General features: G+C 41.8%; 1 protein-coding gene across 1 annotated transcript in view; it reads left to right on the top strand.

Moving 5' to 3' along the window:
• Positions 1–15,400, top strand: part of atad2b (ATPase family AAA domain containing 2B) — a 69,481-nt gene that overhangs the window by 35,940 nt on the left and 18,141 nt on the right. Inside the window, exons 25-26 of the mRNA XM_047573210.1 lie at positions 12,661–13,395; positions 14,398–14,528. Coding sequence (XP_047429166.1) covers positions 12,661–13,395; positions 14,398–14,528 — 866 coding nt within the window. The remainder of the gene's footprint in view (positions 1–12,660; positions 13,396–14,397; positions 14,529–15,400) is intronic.

Raw genomic sequence — 15,400 nt, 5'->3', positions numbered from 1 at the left:
CACTGCAACAGTTTAGTGCTTAGGGGTTGAGTTCTTAAACCTAGGAAGCCCTACCCCTACGTTGCTTATACGCTAGATTACGTTTGGATATGATGTTACTGCTATGCCTCCTTGCACTCTGACAAAAGCTGAGATTAGGAGGAATATTACATTTGCTGTGAACGATAGCCCCTGTATTTTGGTGGAGCTCTTACACCTGCTAAATTTATTAGATTAGATATCAATTAGATACCCTCAGAGTCTGTTAAGAGGTTCCGGTCGTCACAGCTGCATGATAATAGGACTAGGCAGAAAGGGATATTGAACTGAACACTGTTGATGCAGAAAATCTTCGCTCTACATAGACACTTTTCTGGGAGGGGTTTTTAATTTTTAAGGTTCATTAAGGTTAGATAACCCTAAACTATCTTGAGCCCTAGACATAACCTGCTCCTCAGCAATAATGCAAAACAATCGTCCGCTTCCTTATAAGATCATGTTGTGCCCAACCCTCCAAAAAGCCCTCTGATCTCATTTTCTTAGGACCTCTCCCCCTGCTACTATATTTATGAAGTTTTCAACAGTCATGTTTAATAACCGAGCAAATGGTATCCTGCCTTTTTGCACCGCATCAAAGGATAATTCTGAGCTGCAACTGTACGTTACTTCTCAAAGCACACGTTGGTCCTGAATCAACTTGATATTAGCTGTTTCCTCAATGAGAACTGAATTATTAACCATCGCTATGCAGTGAAAATGTAAAAAGCCAGTCCTTATAGACTGCCAGACATTTTTCTTTCTTTTTTTTTTTTCTTTAGTCCAAACAATGTCACATTCCCCACATGTAACCACCAGCCAGTGTTTCATCACACCCGTGCTAACATACCTATACAACCGCCGCTGTACCTGCGTTGCTCAATCTAATCATTGTTGCTTATTGCTTCACCCAGGGCATGTATTCTATCATGATACGGTACTGTCGCCCAGAAGCAGGAAAGACACATTTCATTTTAGACACAGCAGCTCCTCTTTGAACAGTGTCAGTCTTGTCAGAAAGGCTCCTGCCAGGTGCACGGCCATATTTTCTCCTGTCCACGAGCGGTGTGATAACTCGCGTATCGTTCGAGATGAGCCAACGAGTGCAGATCTCTTTACGCACCCCGCTCCTGCCACATAACAAGTCCGCATGCATGTTTTTGCTAGGGGCGACAGACCTTTTCCCCAGAAGGCTTTCATGCCCTGCTTTATATGTGTGTGTGTACGTACGCTGACATCTTCAACAGTTCTTGGAGCTGCTGGTGCATTAGGGCATATCTGTCTTCCTTGAAAAGGGTACCACAGGCACCGTCATTCCACTGGCCATTTCCTGAGCAGCAGAGAGGAGAAGGACAGAAAAAGATAGATGCTCGGAGTGAACTCAAGTCCTCGGTTTCTTGTGACTGGAGTTTCTCTACAGTCTGCCTGTCAGTCTGTGTGATAGGGTTTAACATTAAATAAAGAACCTCATTTTTACACTACTTGTTTGCTTGTGTCATCGTTTTGAGTTTGAAACAGATTTGTTGGCGTTTCATCAATCAGGGTGTCAAATGAGGAATATTCTGTTAAGGCTTTTAAATAAAGTATTCATAATTAAATTTAAATAAAGCCTAATGGGGTGCATCTTAACTATTTAATTTTGACTCCAGTCTAACATGGCGGCACTTGAGAGGGGAACTGCAGCGTGTGCGTGTGCGTGTGCGTGTGTGTGTGTGTTTATGTGTGAGTGTTTATGTGTGAGTGTGAGAATGTAACATAGTTTAGTAGCATTATGGCTTAATGGAATCAGTCTTTTGCCGCTGGGTTGATATTCGGTCCTGGTGGCAGCACTGCAACGTCTCGCCATTGCTGCGATGTTGCCAGGCAACGAGCGGAGACTCCCTTAAGACACTGTGACACACACACACGTAACGCCACATAAAGGACGTATGCGCACACCCAGTTGTGTATGGTTTGTGTACAGATTAAAGAAGATATTGGTGAGCTTCAGAGGTGCTGATAGGCATCGGGTTGACACCTTCGGGGTAAATATTTCTTGTCTTACCTTATTCTATCTTTTGGATTTTGCGCTGCCGTTCCCTGCCGCTGTAACACCTTAATTTCCCCTTGGGGATGAATAAAGTCCTGTATCTAAGCCCTCATCTTATCATATCTTACAACCAGTCTAACTGTGTATGCCCACTGCTTTATGCTAAGCCACCACCCCTCCCCATTATATTGTCCGTAGCTTTACATTTAGAGTGAAATAGGAGAACGGTATTGATCTTCTCGTCTGACTCCTGGCAATATAACAAATAGGTTTATTTCCCCAAAATGTGGAAACCATTCCGTTAAGCCAAGCGATGTGGCTATGTAGAATTTGATATGAGGAAAAAGAGCAGGGGAGTGAAGGGATGTAGTGACACAGCAATCAAGAGAAGTGACTGATCTCCTTAATTTCAAGAAGCAAGGCTGGGATCATTTATTGATCTGGACATTTCATTAAGTGTCGGTGCAAAGTGTCACATCAGGTGAAAAACAGCTGTCTTTCTCTCATGACCTCGAGACCCTGAGGCCCTGTGTCACCATGACAGCATCTCCAGCTCTCTTTCTCTCAGCAGTGTTTCCCATGCGGTCTGCTGTTAGCTTTTCGCTCATCGCTTTGCATATTTTCTCAGCCCGTAGCACATACTCCCAGATTGAATGTCGTCCACGACGCTGCTCAGACGCATTTTTTAAATTTTTTTATTTTTTTATCTTAGTGTGGAGTGAGTGAAATCAATTTATTTCATGTGCACATTTTTAAAAAGACAACATTTAAATAATTAATTTAGTCTTAAGTTATCAGGAAGCATTGAATTGGAATTTGTTCAGCACTAATGGCGGGGGATATCCAGCCTTTGTATTGTGTTAATTACAGCTCAGTTGAATGATTTAGAAACGGCTGAAATCCCCAGAGACGAATACAGTTGGGAAAATATAGTTTTCAGGAATAGGTTTCTCATGCTCAGAACACCATAACCAAATTAGTATTCAAATTTAGATCCTTGACAGTGAGCACACGTAGAGAGGGCTCTCTAAAACGGATTCAAATTTATTTATAACAAGTGGATTTGGTGATAAATTATACGAGGAGATCTGAAGATGCCTGTAAGCATGGCCAGACTCAGAGACATCGATGGCCCCAGAAAGCATTCCTGTCTTAAAGTAATTTCAAAGCTTTATAGGTTTGAAGTTACTACACCAGCAATGTGGTCTTTTTATTGCCTTATATCCTGAGGCACAACATGTGTGTAGTGGTTGCTATGACCAGGGAGTAGGTATTCTATTTTTTTTTTTTTTTTTTTTTTTTTTTTTTTACAGGTTGTGTGCTTGGTATAGAGAAAAGCAGTAACTGTATCACAATGAATTTATATACATTTACATTTAGTGACGTGACAGTTACTATGATATGAAATTGATCAGTGCATTCAGAAGGTTTTCAGGTCATTTCTGCTCTTTACAGAGATGTTCTGATGGATTTGGGTCTTGTCTCTGGCTGGAACAGTCGGGGTCTTTCACATTTTCTTCCAAAGCCGGTCTATGTTTTCACGGTTGTGTGCCAGACATCTATGGTACCATGGAAACATGTTCATGTCCAGTCCCTGTTGCAGATCAGCGTCCCCACAGCATGACGCTGCCATCAGCTTGTTTGGTGTCATTATGGTAATGCTCGGTGCTTAGTTTCCTCAGCCCACACCTTTGAGAGTTACGGCCGAATGGTTACATTTTTATTTCATCAGAGGAGAGGATTTTCTTCTCACCTTTAAAGGCTGTTGCCTATTCTGCAAGAAGCGAGAAGTTTGCTTTTGCTCGTCGGACTGCGAGAGCAAAATGTTGTGATTTTATTTGTGCAGCTTGGGAGTTCTTGCAGCTTGTTCTCGACACATCTAACAGGCGAAACCCTTTTCCTGGGTGTCCAGCAACTATTTTGCGGTTGGTCAGAAATTTGAAGAGGGTGTATTTAATGTGGAAGAGTGGAAATGCTAGTGGCTACTCTGTGAGCTCCCAGATGTTAATATTTGCAGTTTGACCGCTGATCTCTCTCGGTCGACACCTGAAAAGTGCCTGTCGTATTTGATCTCCCACAATGCTTAGCGTGCGTGAGGTATGCTGCAGTGGCAGGGTCCTGGGAGGCCCCAGAGTTCTCTTGTGAAATATAAAGTACGTAACGAGCTTTTCTCTTGTTTATTTCTAGCACATTGTCACAATGTTTGTTCTTCAGTATATTCTCCCTTCGCCACAAACTAACTCAGGATTTTATTCATAAACCATTTTACCATCAACATATTTTCATGTATTATTAAACATTTGTTGAGTATGGGAAGTTGTGCAGGCTTACCACCACCTTTTGATGTAATGTGCCTAATGCACATTTGTTTTCTGTTTTATTTTTTTCCCCAAACATTTGTTAAAAATGTGCTTAAACCATTCCATGGAAGCATGGGGCTGCTTACTGAACCCCTTGTCTGCAATTACACAGTTTGGACCTGCAGTCACATCTTGGAAGTGTGTTGATACAGTCCTGTCTGGCAGTGCTATTTAAAATTCCCTCAACCTTATCGTTGGGATTCCACTCACACATTGAGCGTGAACTGTGAGAGCTTATTAAGGCAAGTTACTTTTCTTTTTGAGTGCTTCAACAAAGGCTCTGAATGCTTAACTAAATAACATATTTCAGTCTTTAGTAGTAGTAGTAGACTGAGGGAAAAAAAAAAAACAGATTTCAGTCCATTTTATGATAAGCCTGTAACACAATTTGAGAAACCGGAGCAGGCGCAAATACTTCCCAATCTTAAATGGTCCTTAAAGAGATGGTGACACAAAGACTTGAGTATGTTTGAAATTACACCTAGTAGAGCAGTAGAGCAATTTGGCTTTACTCGATGAGTGGCGTGTTCTTCTAAAAATATTTAGCTTGCAGTTACATTTTCAGAAAATGTGTAAAATCTTTTATGTTTTAAGACTGGGTCACAACTCTCAACTCCGAGTTCCTCCCCATCAGTCGCAGGTGATGAGAGCAGGGCAGATCAATACTTCATTAATGGTATAAGATTGAGGTCCCAACTCCAGTCGATTCTGGTGAGCTAGAATGATAAAAAAAAAAAACGGAGTCAAATGTCGTGCCTGTGGCTGTGCCTACTGTGCATGCTTGCCTATATATCATATGCAGGGACATGAATAAAGCGTGGATGTCCGCAATAGAACTGAGGCTTTGCAAGGTATGACATGAGCAATAGAGTTTGATAATGGAAGACTGTGGTAACAAGATAAATAATCCTGACGTCTTGTTGACATGTTGTTGAATTGAGATGAATTACTAATTCACAGCAAGGACATTTAAAGTTGTCAAAATAATTTCTTGATGCTTAAGAAAATCATTCCTTTATCTAAAGGCAGCATCACGTTAAATAACAAACAATATGCAACAAATTTATACAAAACTTTTCTGATTACATTTTAGAATACTTGCAGTATACACTGGTCAGCATAACATTACGACCACTGACGGGTGAAGTAAATAACATTGTGACAGTTCATTGTTCTGTTGAGGAACGTTTGGGCCTGGCATTCATGTGGATGTTACTTAGACACGTACCACCCACCTGGCCTCCAAATTCACTACATCCCAAACTCTAGTTTCCCAAGTATCTGGGATGATCCACACAGGCCCCTCCCCTCAACCCATAGGACCCAAAGGCCTAGAAATAACATTGTGTTTCCAGACACCACAGGACACACTCAGAAGGTCCATGTCCGTTCTCTGGTGAGTTGCAACCGCTTTGGAGGCACAAGGGAGAGCTACACAACATTGGGAAGGGTCCTTTGCACATTCAGAAAAAAATCTGTTTTTCAGCTACTGTGTTTACATGCACAGCTTAATCGAGCTGTGCTCAAAATTTGACTTTCCGAACACAGCCCTTCTCCCAGTTTACATGCAACGGAGAGAAGCGAATAACTGACGGCAACACGCCCTGCTCCTTCACACTAATTGGCGATATGTGTCTTTTCAGTGGGTTAATACAGGCCCCTTTCTGGTTAAGCTATTACACCATATAATAAACCACTGGAGTCGTTCATGGGGCAGACTGGCATTTCAAACAACTACAAAATAGACAGAAGTACGGCTTTTTAATCTCGTACAGGATGCGCGCGCTACTCATGGTGCAGATAAGATGCGTGCCATCCCTCAGGTTTTTCTTTTACCGCCTCTGTTTACCTTCTTCTTCTTCTTCTTCTGCGACCGGCTTGGATGTTTCTGTTCCCGGGTCTTGCACCAGCGCAGCGGTTGTGGAACATGCACACATGCATTGCATAGCTTAACTCTGATTAAGGCTTATACATGTCGGTGAAAATCGATTTCCAGTCGCATTATCTGGGTGTCTTAGTCAGATAAGGAGAACTCTGATATTAGTCGGAGTAACTCGTTTACATGCACTTAAGTTGTCCAGTTAGAGCCAGACTAAAGCAATAATTCTTTTTTTTTTTTTTAATTGCATACTGACTGTCAACCACATGCTGTCTCATGACCCCTTGACTTTCACATGGCTGAATTGTGAATGCCTAATATGTTTTTTGTCTGCCTCACGTCTGAGCTGAGCTCTGTTGTCCTCTTACATTCAGTTACTCCAACCAGTTGGATACCGCTGTGAATAATTTACCCACAAATCCCATGTGATTATTAAAAAAAAAAAAAAAAAACATGTAAACACAAATAAAACTGCCTCTACAGACAATACCGTCTGTATATTTTCATATTGTTCGGGCACTTGTTTTCCATTTGTCCCGGCATTCTGTAACGTCTTTCTCTGCATGAGCGGACCGCAGCGGTTGGCCTTTTGTCCCAAATGTGAATTCACAGAATCGAAAATACAGAGCGAGCATTCTCTAGAGGAAAATGCCGTCTATAGCCATGGGAACACACGCTCCGTGCTCGCTCTCTTTCCCTCCCTCGCGCGCGTACATGCGCACTCTTAAATGGCGCCCACACATTCAGCGTTTAGGGGGTAAATAGGTTAGTAAACAACAGAGCGTCTGTGCAGGTTAGGAGGAGGCCGTGTCTGTGTGGGCTGGACCAACATGGGTGGACCAACAAACTCTTCAGACCAGACCTTATTAAAAAATGGATGTTCATGAATGTATCTTTAATTTAAAATAAATTAGTTACCGCTTGCTGCCTTGTTTTTAGTACTGCTCATTAACCTGTAAAATCTACATCCTCTATGTTTCCTTGTAGGCAATGGGTTGTTGGAGAATTCATGAACTTGCCGGAGTGAATTTTGTGGATCAATCAACGAACGCGGCTGATGATCTGATTCATTTGTATTCTGTTGCCACACTTCCGTTTTATACTAGATGTTATCCGGAGACGTGTTCATCCGTTAATGGTATTTAATGTGTCATGATTTTAGCTTTCGCTCCCAGTAATTGTAGCAGCTGCATTAATTGTTCCCTCACATTGCTGAGAGCAATAACCCATATCTAGGAAAATCTGTGAGGATCAACAGCGAAAGTTGAAGCTCTCGAGAATAATTTCTCTTTATACTTTGTTTCAAGTTTAAGGTCTAAAGTCCACCGTGTGCAGCCGTAGCATTGTTGCCTTGGCCAAATGCCCATTTTAAAATGCTGACTGCAACTGAGGAAATGGAAGACTGAGATCAGATTTAATATTTGTAAATGGACAGTGTGTTGCCAGCTGATATGAGATGGGGTCACAGTGAGATGATTACATTTCAGTTAAGTGTAGAGTGTGTATTTGTGGTTTGGTGGGGATATGGGGAAGTTTAATCATTTTTAGATGACATTTTTATTGTATGCTTTGGACCCAGGCCTTAAAGGAAAAGTATTAACATATTGGGGAGAATGCTTGGGACGAGTTTCCTGGTGGGGCCACTGGGGACTAGTAGAGGAGGTTCCTTGTCTCGACCAAGGAATGGTCCAGCACATAAACCTCTCTAGCGCTTTCATTCATTGTTTATACTACTTAAATAGTTGACAGTGTATAATAGTTCTTTTTTTGACAGTAGCATCCGTAGTACTGGGCTTTACAGTAGCTTCAGACAATCCCAGACCTTGCTGAGTAATGTGGTAATGTGAGGGATTACAGATCCGCTCCTAAACGTCACAAACGACTGGGAGAGTCTTTTGGGGCTAACATGTTTTATGTCCTGGATATAAACTCTGAATGATTTCATTATGGCAGTACCTTCACATTAGCCAAAGAGAGAGATTGTTCTACAACGACACAGAGCAGTTGACGATGTTCTCAAGCGACAGTAAACACATTTTCCCCTCAGCGTTTTCTTTCATACTGTTGGAGAGGCATATTTAAACTGACAGTTAAAAACTCATATCAAGTTCTCACTATGTTTCCTCAAACATCCACATCTCCTTTTTAATGTTTCTTTTTTTTTCCTTTTTTTTTTTTGCGCTGCAGTGTATTTCCACCAGCTTGTAGGTGCATTACTGTCACTTACCGGACTGAAATGTGTATTTCTAAATTCAGGCCAAGTTGTTGCACCGCAGTCTGCATCCTGTCCGCTATACATTCTCTGGTGCATTCAAGGCTTCCTGATCTAATACGATAATCTAAATAATATCCTGTAGTGTATGTTTCTCTACTTTTTCCAGATCCTTCAGTATTGTAGCCTCTGCTACGGATGCCTTTCTGTGAGGTTATTGAAGCTTGAACCGGGGCTAGTGGCAAACATAGCCCACGCCAACACAACAGTCTTCTCACATATATTCTGATATGCGGCTGCCGTTGTGAAAACTCACCACTCTCGCTTAATCTCAGTCTCGTGCGTGGTACATTCCAGGGACACAAGTTCCCATTCTCCACCATAGCTACACTGTCAACTAACTGAACTGAACATAAACACATGAGCTTATTAAACCAATTTATTACAGTATGTGGTAGTTAGAAATGAGAATATGTGCAGCTTCTCCGTAAGTGTGCGGTTCAACCAGAATTCAAAATTACATAGGATTTTAAAGCACCCATAATGTAGTCTGAGCCCACCTTAATTAGATTGATCACTTAGATTCGCTTTACTAGCTTTGTCATATATACAGTATGTATGAGTTAGGAATGATGATAATGTGGCAGTGAGCCCACAGATGTACCATAACAGTCTATCTGAGATGCATACACTTGACTTTATGGGCTTGTGTATCGTGAGAAGATAAAAGTAATAAATAGCCTCCAAATGCTGCATACTGCTAACAGCATGTGGAGCTTCAAAGTTAGCATAAAAATGCTGATAAGGCTCTGGCTTTAATTTGAGAGCGTGCGTTCTTCCTTTCTTTCCTTTGTCCTTTGTTTCTACGTTGGCGCTACTTGCTCTTAGTAAGTGGCGATCCTATTACCGCATACTTATTAAAGAAAGAAATCAGTGAATCAGAAACACTGATTCGCAGTTCCACCCAAAGGCATTACCAGAGCACGCTGCTGAATTGCCCATCGGTGTCACTGGGCTGATTTATTTATTTAATACTTGCTTGTTTGGCAGTTTGGATAGCGGCCTCCTGGGCCCTTCACTCTCAAAAGCTGTATTTGTCCATGTGTCATTGTGCGCGCACAAACCGTTCTGATGTGTGTGTGCGATGGCAAAGGTTTTTCTACCGCCACATAAATCTTGTATGGGTTAGGCACTTTTAATTATTACAAAGTGCTCTGGATCTCTCTTTCCCTTCCTTCTTCCCGCCCCATCAGCATATCTCCCCTCTGTGGTTGGCTCTTCATGCTCTAACAATTTTCATGCATTATTTAAGAGCTGACTATGACGAGTCATTTGCTGCCATTCTGTCTCACCTCTCTCTCCCCCAGGAGCACGCTTCATAGCTTCGATGGTGATAGCCGACCTCAGTGAGACCTTTCACTGAATTGTTTGTTTTGGTCTGTGTGAGTGGAAAAAAGATTGAAGGGAAGAATGTATCCAGAGGGGGTTAAAAGGGAAATAAGGGGTCAGCAGAAAATTGGCCACTATGCGTCTCGGGCGTATTATGTTCGTTTCAGAAAAATAGCGGTAAAGTTTTTACTTTACTTGGCTGTTTCAATAAAAGACGTAGTTTTTTTTTCTTTAATAAACGTGATACTTAAGGCAGGGAAATTATATTTCTCCTGTGAAATCGCGCAAAGTCACGCTATGACTAATCGCTGGTCGTTGCATGGTGACAGTTTTAAATTACCCCCAAAAATGGTCAAAACTCTGAATAGATGAGAAAAATATATGTTCACACACACAGGCAGTTTGGATAGTGGCACACTTTGTTGGTGTCATGCCTCTACTCAGAAACATCCAAGCTGCCTGCCTTTCTTCCTCTTTGTTATTTCTCTCTCTCTCCCTCTCCCTCTCTCCATCTCTGGCCTTCCACTCAGATCTGTTCAAGTCAAGCCTGAAGAATAGAGCTGCATGCCTGCTCCACAGCATACCTTCCAGTCTGCCTGCTCCTTCCAGATCAGATCAGAAGGAACCAGAAACAAAAGCTGCATTCCACGTTAAAACTAGCTCTGCCTTCGTCCCCTTTACCCAGAGACTCTATGACAAACTGTTGGCACGTTGGCCACTGGTGGTGGGGCTTGGTTCTCCGTCTCTTTAAACCACCAGCTCTTGTTGCTACCTCTCTGGGGAATACTACCCGGTTACTCCCTGAGTGGCTTAAATACCAGTTGGTGTTGATGACTGTGTGACACCAGTAAACATTTTCTCAGATAAGTTATTGTGCATGCAGAATGCTAGTAATGTGGTTTTTGAAAAAGGTCCATTAGTCCCCTTGTGTGATGGAATGCCTTGCATGAGCAGAGGTTGAACTCTTGTGTATAATAAATGGAGAATGCAGTAAAAATTTCAAGGCAGCTCTTAAGTGCTTTCCAGCGAGAGTTTAAAGAGCTAGGGAAAGAGGGTTTTCACTTTTTGAGCAGAGCAGATGTAATTTTAATTCTCACTGACAGGAAGTCGATGCAGAAATATACTGTAATGATGTGGTGCGCTGGTGCTTTAATACTCAAGATATTGATACGCATAAATCCTTGAATGTGCATGTGATACATCCCCAACATATGCAGTGCCCAAAGTCATGTAAAGTGCTGTTTGCGACAATAATTGTACAGCAGTCGCGGACATTAAGTGCACTTCACTCCCTTCTGAGTTGTCAGGTTGTGACTGACATGAACCGCACGGCTGTTCATTAAGAGGGTCAGTAGAGACCCACTGTTACGAAAGAGCCCATCATCAACCGCCGGCTGACTAATTATGACTAATTATCCCCTTTTTGTCAAGACCAACTTTAACTGTGAGGTGATGTGAGTCTGTTTCCTTCTCCCTTCCTGCCATTGACATATGCTTAACATAAGGTTTCTTTTTTTCTGCCTTCCATCTGATGCACGTACAGTGTGCATAATCACATCTTTAGAGTGGAAAGATGAAACCTGGCTAAAAGCATTGGGGAGCGAGAGGAAATCTGACAGGCAGCGTGCGGGTGTATCATGGTTTCTTGTCAGACTTTGCAGGCACAGTTGATACAATGGAGACAGGCTGGAGTATCAAGGCAGAAACTTCAGTGAGTGTGTACAGTACAGTGCCATCCCTGCTGAATTAAGGAGTCGTGATCATTAAGTCCTTTGAGAGCCAGTCTTGCATATTGATTTTGCATAAGATCCCAATTTGACAGATTTTGAGAATCCTGATGGCCCTCAGCAGAATAATAATAGCCGACCGTTATGAATTTTAAATCTGAGTGATCCAAGGGTCTCATCCACAGCCTTAGTTATCTCCTTGTACTTCTTTTGAAGGTAGTACTTTCTTGAAGGAGTTGTTTTTTTTTATCCTGCTATTACTTAAGATTATGCAGTGTCAAAAGTTTTTTTGTCTTTGGCAGGTCATGGTATTTAGATTATGCTATGCAGCTTCAGATATCTTTACCAGGACACTGACTTACGGCAGACCCCGTGTTTTTTCAGTCTGCGTCTGCTTTTCACTCTGATGTTGTTGGTCTGGTCTGTATCTGCTTTAGAGAAGCGGTAAATGAAGGCAAATGTCTTTAAGTTTCACTGCATTTAGCATTCTTGCCGGCTAGCTCTGGCACTTTTACTGCACTTTCAGAGAGCAGACCTTGGTCTGCTCCTTCCTCTTAAAACCCCAAGCACCATCTGTTGTCATTAGTGTCCAGCATTCATGATATAGCAAGAGTGCTGCCTTTGTCTGCTTCTCCTCTGCAATCTATGCCACCCACTTTTTTATACTCTTTAGTATATTTTGCAGAAGTAGAAGACAGACTAGTGGAAAAACAGCTCTGTCTGTGAATAAATATATATTTCTTGCATTGCTTTAACTTATATTGACCTAAAAACATCTTTTCCCTGGATTGAATAAAAATGCATTTTCCATGATGTGGACCAGTTAGTTTCCATTTTAAGAGAGTGATAACTCTAAGCATTAAGAAGTGTTGTAGGTGTGGTTAATGGCTACATATTGACTTTTACAATGTGCAGTCATTTGAATGTTGATGATGAGCAATCAGCTGGGTCAACAACCATCCTTTTCTTCACTTCCTCTTGAAATTTGAATGGATGTTTTGTCCTTTTTTGAATTAATATTGTTTTTGTCTCTTCCCTCTCCATTGTAGATCACATAAAGCGGAAGATTCGCCGGCGGCCTTCTTGGGGGCGGGGCATCATACGTAAGAAGAAGAACTACAAGAAAGGAACGGAAGAGGAAGAGGAGGAGCCGGAGGCTGAAGCGGAGGCTGCGGGGCCCAGCGACTCATGCTTGACTCAGGATGAGGAATCCTCCTGTGATACTATGGGTCCGCAGCCCAATGGCCACCATCCCCATGCCCCATCCACAGAGGAGGAGAGCTCCAACGAGCCCCCTGTTGTAGCTCCTTCTCTACCGCCAGATGCCAATGAAGTCAGAGAGGAGCCAGCACCTAAGGAGGAGGAGCCCACAGCCAAAGAGGCAGAGTCTGAGAACACAGAGAAACACAGCGAGCCACATTGCCTCGGTGGCAGTTCCCAGCCCATTGCAGATGGGGAGAGCCAGGCCAAACGGTCTTTCCAGCAGTCAATTGAAACGTCCGAGTCCTTAGATGCCGAGGTCCAGCCCAAGCACACTGAGGGCCTCCTAGTTTCTCAAGTGGACTGTGTAAATGGAAACGAGTCAATGGACAGCCTAGACTCGCAGGGCCTCAAGAAGAGCAGCGAGGCAGAGACAAGGACTCCTCAAAGCAAGGCTGAGGGCTCGAATATGCCAGAACAGGAAGAGCACAAAGACAAAAATGAGAGCAAACCAACTCAGGAGAACCATCCCCAGGATGGGAGGGCAGAAACAGATACTGCTGAGGAAGATCAAGATGTAGAAGGTATTAAGCTAGATGAAAGATCATTTGGTTAATGTGTTTTCATTTTTTCAATGTGTTTTAATGTGTTCTAGCCCTCTAGCAATACTTAAAAATGCAAATATGTTTGTTCTGAGAACTTCCTAATTGTTCATTTCTATCCGTGTTTGGCCAAATTAACTAAATGTGTTTATTTCTACACATCCATCCAGTGCTTTGCAAACCACTTAATTGTTATGACGCTTTTCTTTCTTGACTATCATCCAGCTCTTCTGATTTATACTTGGTTTAGCTTTTAACATAGCAGAGGAGACGTGAATAATGCAACATAAGTCACATAGGCATAGAAATTGCTATGCGTAGCAGATAATGCATTCCACAGAGGAGCTCCAGGGGTTTGAAAGTTATACATGGATTTGTAGACAAGTCTTCTGATATACATCCCGGGATGGATTTTTTTTTTTCCCCCCTATAAAACATCAGCAATATTTGTTCATTCCTCTGACATGGATTCAGTTTCTATCTGCTAAAGTGTAGTGATGGTGTTGGAGAAGGCCAGTGAGTTTGTGTTTGATTATGGTCCTCTGTTTTTTCTTGTAATGGGCAGAAAACAAACACACTGTGACTCCTTAACCAACTGACGACCCAGCTCCTCTGCCCCCTCTCTAGTCACAAGCTGAGCCAGATCTTTTGTTTCCATCAAAGCGTTTCTTGAACCCAGTTATAAATGGACAGGAAATAAGCCAGATGTGAAATATTGTGCACTCAATAGCTGCTAGTAGCTTCAAATAGATTTTCTTTTTCATACTGTAGTTTTCCATTAATCTTGTAGCCATGGCAGTTTGAATGTATTTTCCTTGAAATTGTCCATTTGTGCTGTTCAGTCTTTCATGAAAAGAGCAAAATTGAGCCTCAAATTTAGCTGGCCTGGTTAGGTTATTTTTGGTCACAGTCCTACGGCTTAAATGTTTTATATCTCCCTTTGTTAATGTTCCTTCCATCAATCATGCATTTATCTTGTCATAGATGGTTCCAAAGTGAGGAAATGCAAGTGGAGCCTATCGGAGCAGCAGAAGGAATACGGTGAAGGGGCAGAGGAAGAGCCGCAACCAGACCCTCCTCATCCTCCGGTCGTGGTTGACCAGCAGCGACTTTTGGTAAACACTTTTCTTTCAGTTGTTGTTATTATTTTGATCATAAATGGTTTTCAAATTCTCAGTTTAATAGGCACTGTTGCTCCAGGGACATGTGAATTATCGTCGCACAAAAGAAATGCAAAATAAAAATAAATCTCTATTTACTTCCCCTGAATCCACTTTTGCACAACATCAGTACAGACATTTTGACACATCACAGCGGGAAAAGCGCGGGTGTAAATAATTGAGGTAATAATCCCTCCGTTCTATTTAGACGCGTCATTGTCATTCTCCTGGTGTTGCGAATATGACAAAGGCATCTTTAATGTTATTAGTGACACCTGAACTTTACCATTTTATATGTGAATGCGAGGATTAATTACCCAAATGATACAGCGTGGCCTTAAAGTTGAAAACATACATATTTATTTTATTGCATGAACATTAATTAAGTAGAGACGTTAACAAGAGAACTGACATAAATGTGTGTCTTATGGGCTCTTCTCCGACTCTTAATTCACTGATTAGTATCTGTTTTAATAAAATATGTGGTTATGGGTGGACATATTTAAAATTGTTATGATTTCATTGCATTTTTGTGTTGGAGAACTGTAGCTGTAGGAATCAATGCCTGTAGCTTTAACAAGCAACTTCAGATTTTACATCACATCTCTTTAATCGCACGGTTTAATAATGGCCACTTGCACACAAATGACTCCATCCAGATATGTTAAACATGATTATCGTTTATCTTTCACTGTCTTATCAGATGCAGCTTTTGTTTCTAGTAGCACTATTTGTTAAAAATGAAAACCCTGCTTCAAACTGAAGTCATTGGCCCCACAACCAGATTCACTAATTCTCGAAATAATTAGTAAAGTAATACCCCATGG

Source organism: Mugil cephalus, chromosome 21 (genome assembly GCF_022458985.1).
Source record: "Mugil cephalus isolate CIBA_MC_2020 chromosome 21, CIBA_Mcephalus_1.1, whole genome shotgun sequence".
NCBI lineage: Eukaryota > Metazoa > Chordata > Actinopteri > Mugiliformes > Mugilidae > Mugil > Mugil cephalus.
This window is presented reverse-complemented; position numbering and strand designations above follow the sequence as displayed.